This window comes from Nelumbo lutea, chromosome 4, assembly GCF_056320005.1.
Source record: "Nelumbo lutea isolate HS-2025 chromosome 4, American lotus-T2T, whole genome shotgun sequence".
Taxonomy (NCBI): Eukaryota; Viridiplantae; Streptophyta; class Magnoliopsida; order Proteales; family Nelumbonaceae; genus Nelumbo; species Nelumbo lutea.
Genome location: NC_142687.1, coordinates 9,974,182 through 9,989,398, shown reverse-complemented (window position 1 = coordinate 9,989,398; position 15,217 = coordinate 9,974,182). Strand labels below are relative to the sequence as shown.

The 15,217-nt window shown below is 39.0% G+C and overlaps 1 protein-coding gene across 1 annotated transcript; it reads right to left on the bottom strand.

Annotated features, from left to right (window-relative positions):
* Window positions 1-3,265: 3,265 nt before the first annotated feature.
* Window positions 3,266-7,082, bottom strand: NRT2.5 (nitrate transporter2.5). Its single transcript, XM_088982752.1, has 2 exons — window positions 5,065-7,082; window positions 3,266-4,026 (listed from the first exon to the last, which is right to left on the bottom strand). The coding sequence occupies exons 1-2, from the start codon at window positions 6,207-6,209 to the stop codon at window positions 3,651-3,653; spliced, it is 1,521 nt and encodes a 506-aa protein (XP_088838878.1). The 5' UTR covers window positions 6,210-7,082; the 3' UTR covers window positions 3,266-3,650.
* Window positions 7,083-15,217: the final 8,135 nt, after the last annotated feature.

Genomic DNA, 15,217 nt, shown 5'->3' with positions numbered 1-15,217 from the left:
ATGAACTACTTGGTGGTGAACTACCTGGTGGCGAACTGCTTGGGGGCGAGCTCTCTGGTGGCGAGCTCCCTGGTGGCGAACTGCCTGGTGGTGAACTGCCTGGTGGCAAATTGTCTATTGGTGAGCTCCCTGGTGGCGAACTCCCTACTAGGCGGCCTGTGACTTAGAGAATGGTGGAGCTCCCTGGTGCAACGCAACCCGATTGCCCTCTACATGAGGTGATCTTATTTCCTTTATAGGCAGTGGGAGCTGAGGGACCTGCAAGAACTGAATCAGAGGACCCGGGGGTATTTTCCCGGCGGGGGCTCTCCGACGCTTAAGTTAGCACTTTGATTGTAGAGAGCTTTGAAGATGATATTGGAGAAACAAGAGAGCTAGAGAGCAGGGATTACCTCCATTTTTTCCATCCTCTTCCCCTTTGGGGGGTGAGGTCTTTATATACTGGAGTCCTCGCGGGTTAGGTGGGTGAAAAGCCTCCAAACGGTAAGACTTGTCACATCCTGTCAAAACCGGGGTACGGTGGTGAACTCCTTGAGGTCGTCAGGCTAGCGTTTGTGTTAGGCGGCCAGGTTGGCGCCTGGGCCAGGTTGTTAGGGCGGCGCCTGCGTCAGTCGGCGGGTCAATGTCTGGGCCAGGTTGTCAGGTTGGCGCCTGTGTCAGTTGGCGGGTCGGGGTCTGGGCCAGGTTGTCAGGTTGACGCCTATGTCAGTCGGCGGGTCGGTGTCTGGGCCAGGTTGTCAGGTTGGCGCCTGTGTCAGCCGGCGGGTCGGTGTCTGGGCCAGGTTGTCAGGTTGGCGCCTATTTCAATCGCCGGGTTGGTGTCTAGACCAGGTTGTCAGGCAGGAGATCTTCCTGCGATATGCCAAACTACTCCTGTACTGAGCTACCCTACAAGTGGCGAGCTGCCCGGGGGAGCTATGCCGAGCAGCCTGTCTCTTTGGCGAGCTCTTTGGTGAGCTACCGAGCTCCTTGGATAACTCCTTGGTGAGCTACCGAGCTCATGGGGTATGCATGCTGAGTTTATCGGTGGGCGTCTTATGGGTTCCCAGGTCGGATCATGTGCTAGGCTGATCCGACCAGGTCGCACAGGCCATGCCAGGTCGCGCGTAGGCCGCGCCAGGTCACGTGCAGGCCGCGCCAGGCCGCTCATAAGCCGCGTACAGGTCACGCCAGGCTGCGCCAGGCCAGCTAGACCGGTGCCCAGGTGGGACACCAACTTTGTAAGTTGTTGCATGGGTGTTTGCCTAGTTGTCACGAGGTGCCACATGTCACAATTTCACTGGAGGGCCAAATCTGCCCTCATCAGAACTCAGAAGTATTGAAACCATTGAAAATGGTTTGAAACCATTAACAATGAAGGCAAAACGGTATACTTAGGAAGTTTGAAACCATTGACAATGAAGGCAAAACGGTATACCTGGTTCCAATGAGTACACTTTGTCAATTTGATGCATAGATAGTGTCAGAACTCAGAAGTATTGACAACCAAACCATCTCTTTATTTTATGGGCAAAAAATATGTATAACTATATGAATACTCTTTTCAGGCATAAGCAAAATATACAAATAAAAGAATATGAAAGAACGAATTATGGTACAGATGTATAATAACATGATACACGAATGCCTCTCATCATTTTCTGTGACAAGAACTTAATGCATTTCACAAGGAATCCAAGGATTACAATTTCAATGTTTCTATTAAGATGCTCATAAACAAAATTTGATGCTCCCCATATAAAAGAGCTCTTGATTGCTTTTAGTGTCTGTGCTATTATATACAAGCCTATGTAGTCGTCTGCAACCTTTTGAATTTACCTGGCACTCCCGAACAGTGTCTATTTTGAGGAGATGAAAACTGAGGAAACCTAGTAGTGGTTAAGTGTGCAAGTCCTTTGGATCAAATGAACAGACCTTAGGGACCAAAATTAGGAATCACGTTAAAGCAGGAAGCATTCACTCTTTAAAATATCTAATGAGGCTTATAACCAGATCATAATATCACAGTGTACAGGCAATATCGGCACCTTCTAACTTGTATAACTCATAGGTTTTCAGCTATCGTAATTAACTAATGTTGATGGGGTTCCCTAAACACAGCCTTTGCATATCAAAGCAAATAAATGTACTATCTCTATACAGTACTTAGAGAAGATACTTATCAAAGGAATTACAGTAACTAAACTAGATAAATTAAAACAGTAAAACTAACTCTAGCAAATAAGATCTGAAGTTCTGTGATTATACTGGCTATAGTGTCTTTATCAGTGTGGAGATTGGCTCAATTATTAAGGTTCAAGGTGATATACTTGATAAGTTTTCATAAGTTGAGGTGAAGGGAGATTCTCAAAAGGTTATTGTTTGGATCAGAGAGGAGATGCCAACCCATGGATTCTTTAACACTAAGGGCCTGTTAGTTTGCTCTAACATCTGATGTCTAAAAGTGCAACAATTACAATAAGAGGTATATTGGTATTGGTGAACTTTTCTTTCTTCTGAACTCTGAATGCAGAGAATGTTATTTTGAATTCTAAATTCTGAAAATTGTCATATATCTATTTTAACCCCATATATGAGATTTTTTGTTTGTGTTTTGGGGGTGTCATTGGAAAACAAAAAGTTGTAAGATTCTTCTTTAAGAGATAAGAGATAAGAGGAAACGAAAACCCAATTTCCTCTTAAAGCTGTAAGATTCCTCTTAAGAGATAAGAATTAAGAGAAAACAAACATGTCCTAATTTACTTCTTTGGATCTCTCTGATATTTCATATAATGGGTTTAGAGACCCCCATGATGACACTGATGGGTAAAATCTAACAGTTTGTACTGCCAATCCTCCAAGAGACCAAGACACAAATAACTGAATTTTCAGCATGAACTAATTGTATTTATGGATTAGGTTGATCCAAGACATGTGATAAGGGGTGTAATCTGAAAAATCATTAGATAAGTGGTGGTTAATGAAGTCAAAGTTGTTTAGTTGGTATCCATCCATGCTTAATTGCAAAACAAAATAGAATATAATACTGACCAGAAAAATTGCAAGATTTCGTCATCTGTAGTGTTTTTCATATTAAAAAAAATGCAATTTCTGAAGTTTCCTATGAAATACCCACAAATCTCTTTTTTTTTTCTTCGAATCAAAGATCAAAATGTCGCTTGTTGTGATACCAAATGTGTGGTGAGAGAAGAATAAAATAAATAAATAAATGGATAGATGTAGAAAATAAAGACAAGTACATAGAAAACTACAACAACAACAAGAAAAAAAAAAGCCCAACCCCTTTGCATTTACTTGCTTTCTTCATCAATTTGCTATAACTCTTGCTACTTTTGGCATTCTTCTGGAAAGCCATATAATTGTATTTTCATTTTACAAACTGAGAAACTCAAACAACAATGAGGATTGCAAAATAAAAAACTAACAAAAGCTCATATAAACAATAGACTGAGCTACATTTTCATAATACTAGTTGCAACTTACACACCACAACGAGATTTCTGCACGACTTACAATACTTGCAATCTATGTCCTATTCTGAAATCTAAAGTGCAAACAGTGAAAATTTGACTTGCATACACCTTCTGGAAACAATTTCCTTGCAAAGCCTTATGGAGGATTTTGGCATGGCTTCACATACTCTGGTATATTCAAACATGTATTGGTGGAGTTCCATCAGAGGGTGTGGGTGCGGAGTCTACTTTTCCACCTCTTTCATTTCTACTGTTATCTGCAAATTTCAAGCTTGCTAAATGGTAACCCTGTTCTTTCTCTGTGGAACTCCATTCAGATAAGTAATAATCTTCTTCTGTGATCTTCTCTTTGGTTGTTGGACCAAAAAACATCCCTCCCCACTGTGGGAAGTAGATCAAACATATAGGGATAGTGCAGCATATAATCATAATACCCATGAGAAATAATCCTGTTTCCTTTGAATATCTGGATCCTCTGAAGAAAATTAATTGGGTCAAAACTGCACCAACATTTCCACCACCTCCTGTCATTCCTGATATTAATCCCAATGACCTGGAAGGTGAAAGTAAAACACCAAGGAAGAAAGAACTATAATTTAGACATAGAGAAATAATAGAGGAAGATGAAACAATTCTACTATTCCAGATGAAAGAGGAAAACTTAAATGGGAGGGGGAAAAAAAGAACTCCCTATGGACTTTAAATAGGGATAAAGGGATACAGCTTCAAAAGAAAAGTGGTGTAATTAAATGGAGAGAGAGAGAGAGGGAAAGCCCTTAAGTAGCATCTCCCTTCCCCCAACCAAAAAGAGAAAAAAACGCATTTCACAACTCGGGGGGGGGGGGGGGGGGTGCTAGAAACATGTCAGAACACAAGAAATAAGTTGCATGGATGTTTCTACCTTTTGAGATTTTTCAAAGAGCCAGGGGTACAGGGAAAGGTTTTTCCACCTTCTTGGGCATTTCAGTAGTTCAGAGGCTAAATTTGAACTTGCTCTAGCCCCATGTGACACCAGTGTGATGATTCTAGTGAGTTTTTCTCACCTTCTGGCTATCAGATGCTTGGGGTTACCCCGCCACTGGACAATTTCACGAGGCCATGAAGTGCCCATCAACTGGATCAAACTGATGACTCACAGAATTGAATGGATATATCTGATTAGAGGAAGTATGGTGGCATGTTGGAGTCTCTTACTACAGTATATACTTCCTCTACTAGTATCAAATCTATTCTTATAATTTCTTCTTACTACCTCCTTTTATTGATGATGATCTATTGGTATCTAATAACAATTTCTATTATTCATTCAGTTGACATTGTTCTTTGATATCTTAGATATGATTTATCAGCATGTGTTTTACCATATAATCTCTTGATGAACTCGAGGAATCTTTGTGTTAGATATGACAATTCCTTGTCAGTACTTGTTTGTGTAGAGAGGCTAATCCAAGCACTATAACTTAGTAAGGTATTTTCTGGACCAGAAGAGATGGGTGTTCTGAATATCTATATATTTACCAAAACCAGGTTCTGAAGTTTCTGTAACATGAAGAACCAGAAATAGGAATATAAGCAGCATCAGATCACTTACCTTCTGGAGACGAATGGAACTATTCCAAATGTCAGTCCACACGCGGCTTGAACGAAAAATGAGAACGCAATCATCACAGTGATGGATGCACCCAGAGACCGCACTCGCCCCAATATGACACATAATACTCCGCCCAATGTCTGCACCACCCACAAGCCCCAAAGCCTTCCCCTCATCCCAAATCTCCTTGCCAGTATGTCGGAGAGAACTCCTCCTGCCGGTCGAGAGACCAGATTTGCTAACCCAAAGGTTGCTGCAATAATTCCGGCAGTATGCAGTTTCAGATTGAACCTGTCGTAGAAGTATTCCGCAATTATGTTGTCCACTGTCAGCTCCACCCCAAAACAATAGCCATAAGTCAAGGCCAGGATCCAACCTCTGTAATTAGTGAGACCATGATAGAAAACCTTTGAGAGCTTATCTTTTGGCTTCTCCCCGGATTTCTGTAGCCGCCTGAAGTTTCCAGCCGGCAGATCTTGGCCAAATATCAAAATGGCGAAAGCTGATAAAGTTTGAAACAGGGCAGGAATGAAGAATGCAATGCGCCAGGCGGTGAACTGGGTGGCACCGATATCTCGGATGAGGTCGTATACAAGGGGCATAATCAGCTGGGTGGCCCCACCACCAAGGTTTCCCCAGCCGGCGGCAACACCGTTGGCGGAACCAACAACCCGAGCGGAGAACATGGAACTCATCCAAAACTGGGTTGAGACAAAAGTGGCGAGGGAGAAGCCTGTGAAGAAACGAACCAGAAGGAATGAGGCCGCAGAGGAAGCAATGGAACTTAAGTAAACCGCAGGGGCAGTAAGGAAGATGAGTGAAGCAGAGGCCAGACGTGGACCAAAGAGATCACATGCAGTCCCCATGGCCAGTCGGGCAAAGACCGCACCAGAGACCGATGCAATCCCTGCATTGCCAATGTCAGTTGCGGTGAGGTTGAGGTTGTCTCGTATGACGGGGAGGAGCGGAGGGGCCGCGAAAGTGGACACAAAGCAAGCAAAGAAACCTATCCAAGAGAGATGGAAGGTTCGCATGTGGGGTTTCGCCACAGAGAATATTCTCAATTCAGTTGCCTTGAGCTCGGAATCGACTGGAAGAGCAAATTTCAGACGCTCAGAGTCCATTTGCAGACTCGATTCGCCCATGTTTGGACGGATCGAATGAATGGAATTGGCTTACAAAGAGAAATATAATATAAGAATTGAGTTATTGGGAGACGAACAAAAGATAGTAAGCTCTTGAATTTGTGTTTAAGCTATCTCCTCTCTCTCTTTCTCTCTCTACTTCTACTCTAGCAATGAATGTACGGTTTCTTCCTCCTTGTGCAGAAGAGGAGATGGAATCAACAGCTCTCAGTCATTCAATATATACAGCACAAATTCTTCATGAAAAGTCCCCGCTGATTCTAATTTCTATATCACTTTTAATGACAGAAGACGAAGCAACCATTATTTAGGAGCTTACTGAATATTTACAAATATTCTCTGCCTTTTGATGGTTGGAAAGATTAAGATTCCGTCGACGTTTTCTTTTCTGCGTCCGAGATTTGAATTCTTTGTCTGAACTTGTGGCCTTTTGAGGGTGAGAAGAGAGCTGTGGAGAGTTGAAACCAAGCCGCTGCCGAGTCTCAATGATCCTTTTGGCTTCGGAAGGGGAAGAAGAAGAAGTTGAAATTCAGGGTGGGGGGTTGGTTTGGTTCGGACTTCGGAGTCTAATGTCAGTTTAATTGCATACAGCCATAAACCACAAATGTTTGCGTCAATTCTCTAATTCAGTACGAAAAGATGGGGCATGGGAGGGACTGGGGTGGTTATTCAGTAGTCCTAGAATCTATCTACAACCAGAGGTATAGATTCTCTAGTAAGACCATTGGATTTGAATCTTTTTATGGGAATTAATGGTACAGTACTGTAGACAATGACTCTGTGTAGCGTTCTACAGAATCTGCATTCAAGAACCCTTGGGTTTCAGAGATCGAATCTTGGCAGGTACACAGAGTCCACTACATTGCCTACGATAGAGCGTAGGCCTACTGTAGAAATCCCAAGGATTAAAGATTCTAATCTAAAGATTTCTGAAGAAGGTCAACACCCAACAGCTCTTCGATTCCACCACACACCTTCCTTAATTTAATAGTAATAAATGTTGGAGATAAGGGGACCCCAAGGCGTAACAAGTTAGTTGTGAAGTTTACTCTGTCTCGCCCACAGACTGCGGAGGCGTCGTGAATTTTTGTTTTTTGAACCTTTACTTTGGGATGCGATTGTGACTTCCCTTCTCCTTTTTCATTTGACTAAAACGCCCCTCACTCTTTTTCTCCTGACTAGTGACCAAACTGACCACTCATTTCCATCCATCTCCTGAATTGGGTTATTTGAATCGTCGGATCTTTTGCATTTGGGCATGATTTAGATGCTATGGTGGCTCCCACTGTATTGTAAATATGGGTTCGACTGGGGCACATTAAGGCAGCACAACAGTAGAGTTGGTACGACATAAGAATGTTTTCGTCATTTTGTAAAAATGGACATTTATTTTATTTTATTTTTGGTAAAGCGAATGAGGACATTCATAAGATATGATAGAAAAGGACAGAAAGAATACCCAACCTCAATCGAGCAATCGATCTTATATTTAACTTTTGTAGATTTCTTGAGCTGTCGTCGTGTTACCTCCCACAAGTTTGGCATCCATGTGATGCCCCGAAAAGATTCCGTACTTAACTCGGGAACAGTAATAACGAATAAGCCTGCTCCGCTTGGCTTGAGGAATACTCAACTCGGAATCTTTCCGGTAATTTGTTGAGATTTGACAAGGGAGTGGATATTCTGGCAACCGGTTTCCTGACGAACGCTTTCCTTTAATTTTCCTTTATAATCTAATATTAGAACTTTCAAAATGTGAGAATCTAATATTTGAATGTCCAGAATGCGACAATCCAGTAGCTGTCTTTAATTGGTTGGTTAATGACATTTGAAAAAGTAAAAAATGCCTTTAAATATCATTTAATTCTTTTTATCAATCATTAAATATTTGACAAAAAAATGAACAGTCTCAAATCTTAATATCTTCTATTCAAAAAAATTGATGGATGTTTTAAAAAATCTAGAATTTAGGACTATTCATTTTATTATCAATATTTGAATGGTTGATAAATATAATTATTTAACATTTTTAACTTTTAAATATCATTTAATGGCTGATTAATAAATTAGTTAACAACTGAATTGTTTTGGAAGTTTTATTACTGAATTATTGCATTTTAATGTTCGGGGACCAAACTATCACTCAAGCCAAAATACAGGGTTCTGATTAGAAAAATTTTATTTTTTTGGGCAAAAAAGCAACTTCCATTATTCAATACTAGTTAAAGAGAAAACTGTACATGAGCTTGGTGGAGTAAGTTATAGTACATGGATGTTTTGCAGACCAGATCAGTGCGTTTGGCCTGGAAAGGATTTTCTCTTCCAATTTAGTAATATTTTGACACGTTAAGGATTACTAGGTTGTATTAAACCCACAATGGACCAAAACAGTGAAATCTTCAATTAAATAAAAGTATTTTTATTTTCTTTCAAAAGAAAAAAGAAATAAAAATAGATGAAAAACAAACACATTTGGCGAGTTTTCTTCTCACCTTTCCAACTCCGAGCTTTTATCTTTTACCATGCCAGATTTGTCCAATGCTGTTGTGCCTTTTCCTGTAACTTGTCCTACCTGCAATTAATCCAAATATAGGATGCATAGAAACCATACATATATATTTTCATTTGATTTTAGAACAACGTTAATGGATATGATTTATATTATTTATGGGCTTTGGAGTTTTTTATTCAACATAAAAAGCTTCTTAAATTTGGTGTTTGGCTTAGTTTTGTCTTCTCCTTGAGAAAGGAATTGAGGAGGCTAACTCCACAACCACAAGTCTCAGTTACCCATCAAAAAACATAAAGACATAGATAAGTTTCGAGATATTGATTTTAAATTCCGCCTTTTTAACGGATTGTAAGTTTTTCAATTCTGAGTTAAAATACGGATACAAAATTCCGATTTAAAATGTTAAAAGTGTTCAGAATTTCCCTTCTCTATCTATCTATGATCACCGCTGAGGCGCTGAACAAGGAAACTAGTTGCCGCCAACCAAGGAATTCTGAAGAACCCCAGCTGTGTAGAAATAGTTTCTAGCGGGGGAGATACTATATTTGTTAAGTCTATGATTTTCGGCAGATTTTCTGAAATACAAATGATGATTCGTATGGTTTATGGCTTATAAACGTTCATCTGGTTCATTTGTTGAAACATAAGATAAAGAAGAGATAATTTTCTAGAGTTTGCTCTTAAGTTTTGCAAATGAACCATAGAAGCTTCCAGGCATGCAATGGAAGCACTTCTCCCCAGTCACAATCTACGCCACCGGAAATGGCTCCATGAAGACCGGCGAGTACTACTTTCTCAGAGATCCTGTTCTTTTGGTCAAGCCACAAATGGGCTTACTCTGGAAATTGACGATTCCTAAGTGAAAGAACAAGAAATTAATGGTACACCAGATCCAGATCTGAGCAAAAGTGAAGAACCTGATATTTGCATACAATCGACTTATTCGATGACGAAAAAAGTGTTGTCGGATGATTATAATGCAAAATATCTAGTTTTATGTTTTGGTTTGGTTGTATGGTGAAAGATAAAAGATGGGAGCCTGGGCAGCGGCTTGAATGCAACGAAGAGATCTCCGCATAGTGAAAGATAAAGTTGGGAGTTTTTCAAAAACGAGGGAAAAGAAAGAAGAAAACTCGCCAAATGTATATCTGTTTTTTCACCTACTTTTATTTATTTATTTTTTTCATTTGAAAGAAAAAAATACTTTTAGTCGGTTGCAGGTTTCATACAACTCAGCAACCCTTGACGTGTAAAATATTAAAATTTCTTTGAGTCCAAATGCACTGCATCCCGAGTGGATATTTTGCCTCTACAGGCTAAATATGCTAAAGTATACGCAGCCTGATTTAAGGATATTTTAATGTGTACAAAACATAGTTTTTCAAAAGTCAACAGAAGTTTGTTGATGCTTGCGAAATGAAGCCTTTATGACACTTTACGAACAAAAATGTAGGTAAAATGGCAAGAGGGTTGTAAAATCGGGTCAAGAACGAAAATTGAAAAAAAATCATTGATTTGAATTTTTAACCACTTTTACAAGGATTATCATGTGAGCTACTGGAATTGAAAATTTTTTATAACAAACGATCAAAATTTTGTCACATATCGGCCCGTATCGATACTTATCATATTAAAGTCTTTTTGATATATCCCTATAGGGGGTGTTTCGGGTTGGTGAATCATTCAGGGGATAAATCGGATTTAAATTGCCCCCTTTGAATTAGTTAAAAAAAAAATAGTACCGATATATGCCGATATGCCCTACTGGTGTATCGCCCTAGCCTGAATTGATATATTGAACCTTGATTCATAGATTTCACATGGGGGTTTTGCATTGCATCCATGCTAATGGATAGGGGTGGATTCAAGCCGAGTCAAATAGTACCAGTCTTAGGCTTGGCTCGAGACAATTCTACAAGGCTCAAGCTTGGTTCGAGCTAGAACCTTGAGCTTGAGCTCGGCTCGAGTTAAAAGCTTATAACTCGAGCTCGGCTCGACTCAGTTTGTTTTATATTTTATAAATATTTTATTATAAAAATAAAAATTATATATAATTTTTTATTTTATATTTAAAAAAGTAAGAATTATAATAATGAACAACTATTATATTTTTGTTATATATTATTTTCTATAATTTTATTTTATATATATATATATATATATATATATATATATATATATATATATATATATATATATATATATATAATATTCGAGCTAGATTGCGAGACTCATGAGCCAAGCTCTAGTAGACTTGAGCTCAGCTCATTTAATAATCGATCCGCTGAATTAGGTTCAAGTTCAAGCTCGAATTCGGCTAAAACCAAGTCGAGTCAAACTTTTCACGAGGTGAGGTCGAGCAACTCATGAAAAGATCGGCTCGTTGCCACCCCTACTAATGGACTAGGTTTGGATTGGACTCTCTTTGAATCAAAATCAATTTAAATGGATTGAATGCACCAATAGGATATACTGAATTAAATGGATTGAATGCACCAATAAGATATATTAGTAATTGGATTGAACACGTGTTTATTGATAATGGATTGAGTTTGGGTTGAACCTAATCTAAATTAAAACCAATTTAACCATTTGGATGGTCCAAAGACTCCAAACTTTGAATTGAATTAGTCTAGAGTATTCAGTAGATTGGATTGGGCATGATCCAATTGTAATGAACGCATATTGGACCATATCCAGATTGAATTGAACCTGTTAATACGTGGATGTTGGTTCAATTGCAGGAGATACAAATTCTTGGCGTGATGTGGATTTAATTGTGGGTTCATTGGTTTCTGCAGAAGAGGTGGGGACTGAGGTGCTCGGTCCAAAATTTGAATTGAACTAGTCAGAATATTCAATGAATTAGATCGGACCTGGTCCATCTATATAATGAATGCATATTGGACTAAATTGGATTGAACCAACATCCGATCCAATGACAGCCTAGAGGAGAGTTGTGATGAGAATGGAAAAATTATCCATTTAAAGAGCTGGCACTGGGAGGACATAAAAACTCTTAATACAGCCTGATTATAAAGCCAGTATGACACTTCCTCTCCTCAACTTTGGGCTCAACTGTTGGTGGCAAAATACATCGGACATGGCCATTCGTTTTGAAGCTAATGGCTATTTCCGAGACTTGGGTCTCTATGTTGGAGTGCAGAGATCTTGTTCAACAAGGGAATCCAATGGGTGGTGGAGACAGAATGGAAGATTCTATGGAAGACCTTTGGATCGAGGGTTGGAGTCCTAATTCTTTGAAAAAGAGGGAAAGTGGCGGATTTGAGGATCACCATGAATTGGACCAGAGATGGGAGTACATTTGTTTTGTCTTCCATGATTTTCAAAATCGGATTGGACCAGGCGATCAGACTGGAAAATTTGAGAATTCCTCAAAATTAGATTTTTGCCAAAAATATTGGTTTAGTTAACAAATTGCTGATCCGGGCATTCAAATCGTTCAATGGTTTTGACCACTTTTTTTTTTTTTTTTAATTTTTATTTTTTTATATAAAACAGGCCAACCATTTAGTTCGAACAGTCAAACCGTTTGACCTAGGAACTGGATTGTCTGAAAAGGTTTTAAAAACATTGCTGTCTTCCTTTTTTCAGTTTATTTTGCCTTCACTTTTCTCTTTCTTTTATTTCGTTTTTGCTGAATTCTGGGAGCACATTTTATACCTTTTCCGCTTGAGATTGCTCATGCTAGGTCGTACACCTCTACCTCGCCAAAGTGCTTAGTGTCATATGTCCATGGACATTTTTGTATGAATTTGGCATAGCTTTCATTTGTATTCAATTTGTTTTAATTTAAAATGGAGAAAAGTGTTTGATAAACCTCAATTAGGTGTTATTAGAGACTATTAGGCATCACAATAGCAGAATAGTGAATAAATATTAAATCGTTGATGAAGACATTAAAATAAAGCTTCTTTATAAATTAAAACCCATTTTTATAAATATCAATATGTACGAATGACCATAATGAAAACAGCAATGATTTAACAATAACATAACGGCATTATGAAAAATCTGCAAAACAAAATACATGCAATATCTTATATTTACAAATTATTTTCTACAGGAACTTCTCAAACCTAGAAGAATATTATGGCATTTAGAGAGCCCACCTTTTTCTTTTGAAAAAGTGCTGCTTAATGAACCGTGTAACGGTAAAAGAGCGGTGAAGAGGGCGTGCTAGAGGTTGTTGGACTGGGTGAATGTTGAATACCCACCTTTGTTAGTCGATCACAACTCACAACCCATATTGACGCTTATCCGTCCACCATATTGACCCACGTATCCACCCATATTGATTCTCACAAGTATAAATGTAGTTCTTTCAATTTTTGTTTTTAACATTTCCTTACTAAAATGCCACAAGCGAATCGAGAGAACCCGTATACCCAAAAAAATCAAATCTAAAAGAATTATTCATCCTTTTCATGCTTATAACATGGTAGATATGTGTTAGATCAACCATTATACTTGAAAAGTTGCAGAAAGTGCAAAAGAATATAAAAAATGCAAAATTTTTGTAAAAAAGTTGTGTAAATGCAGAAAATTATATAAAAATTGCAAAAAAAAGACAGAAAATTGCAAAAACTATAGAAAAAATGCATGAGAATTGTGAAAAATATGAAAATTTTGTAGAAAAATTACAGAAAATTATAGAAAATACAGAAAAATTGCATAAATTTTGTAGAAAAGTTGCAGAAATGCAGAAAAGTGCATGAAAATTCCAAAAGAATGCATAAACTTTACAAAAATATAAAAACAGCAGTAAATTATAACAATTCGCAGAAAATGCATGAAAATATATAAAATTTGCAAAAAATGTAAAAAATATATGAATCATACTTAAGGATTATGATAATCAACTATTAATTGTTTACAAGTTTTTTAAGTGTCGTCTTAAATTTAAAGTACTAAAACTATATTCCACAATATATGCCATTCCACAAAACTTACACTTTGCTTTTGTTTTCCCATTATCATCATTGAATTTTTCAATTTTCTTAAACATGACCAATTATTTCAGGAAATCCTAAAAAATAGTCACATCCAAGTGGTAGCAATAAAAACCACATCCTTGTTTTTTTCTTATTTTTTTGGAGAAAAAGGTAAAGTTTTTCATTAAACAAACTGTAAAAAGATTACAAACTTGCCCACTAAGTTACTAGGTCAAATTAGAAAAAAAAAAAAAAAAACTTTATACAAAACAACAACCAGTATTGATAACTCATACGAAAAGTGTATTTATACTGCCATGATTTTGCATCAGTACAAATTTATTTGCATTGCAACCAAATACAGCCTTAGGAAGTACATTTGGACTCCAAGCACCCTTATTGCTTTCATCCATATTTCCCAACTGAAACTACAGTGCAGAAAGAGATGTTCCAGCTCTTCAAAATTGTTGCTACACAGAACACGTCTGTTGGGTTCTATCTCCCTTCCTTTCTTTGACAACTTCTCAGCCGTTATACACCTCCACAAAGCTATCACTCACAGGCAGAGACTTTTAGAGGAGCCACTGTTTTTCAAACCAAGTCTTCGATAAAACTAGTTTACATATACTTTTGTAGAGGTTGCATTTGAAAACAATGCAAATAAGTGTGAGTGCAAATATGTAGAGTGTAAAATGATTTATATAAATTATAAAATTAGGTTAGTTTTGTACCGACAATTTTACCTTTTTACTAAACAGACTCTTAGCTGTAATGGATGCTGATGGAGCGCGATCCGGCTGGTCTTAGCTGTCCGCTGCCTTGCTTCTGAACGGGGTAGCAGGGAACCTGAAACGGAAGAGATGGGAAAGCTCCGGGGGGAACCCGGTGTAGAGGCTCCGAAGCTCAAGTTAGAATCCTTCAAAAGCAAGGTAATACCAGATAGTGCAAAGTTTGCCTACCTCCGTTGTCGGGGGGCAGGGGGCTCTTATAGTCACTTCGTGTACTCGTCCCGAGGCCCTTGTCAGATCGGGTATGATTACCCTTGTGCTTGTCAACTCGGCCGTCGTCCTTTCTGCTGAGACAGAACCGTCACTGCCTAACCATCTAACTAGAGATGGCGGCGTCAGTGGCGGTGGCAGGTGGCCGTTTAGAGTGCTGCTGCCAAATGTCAGATCCCAAGTCAGTTAGGCGTGGCGCCCTCGGGCACGGACTTCCCTAGTGTCAGGCATGGTATGACTTGTTTGGCTTTGGTGCCCAGAAGATGATGCGAAGTGCTGAGCGAGGCGGTCTTGAGCTCGGAGGTATCCCGAACTGTTACAAGGTGGGTCAGTTCGGCGAAGTGTATCCTGAGCTGTTACAAGGTGGGTCAGTTCGGCGAAGTGTATCCCGAGCTGTTACAAGGTGGGTCAGTTCGGCGAAGTGTATCCCGAGCTGTTACAAGGTGGGTCAGTTCGGCGAAGTGTATCCCGAGCTGTTGCAAGGTGGGTCTGTTCGGCGAAGTGTATCCCGAGCTGTTACAAGGTGGGTCAGTTCGGCGGTGT

Coding starts and splice junctions, on each gene's coding strand:
- NRT2.5 (XM_088982752.1), bottom strand. CDS start 6,209: ATGGGCGAATCGAGTCTGCAAATGGACTCTGAGCGTCTGAAATTTGCT. Junction 4,027..5,064: donor GTTCCATTCGTCTCCAGAAG/GTAAGTGATCTG, acceptor TTCACCTTCCAG/GTCATTGGGATTAATATCAG.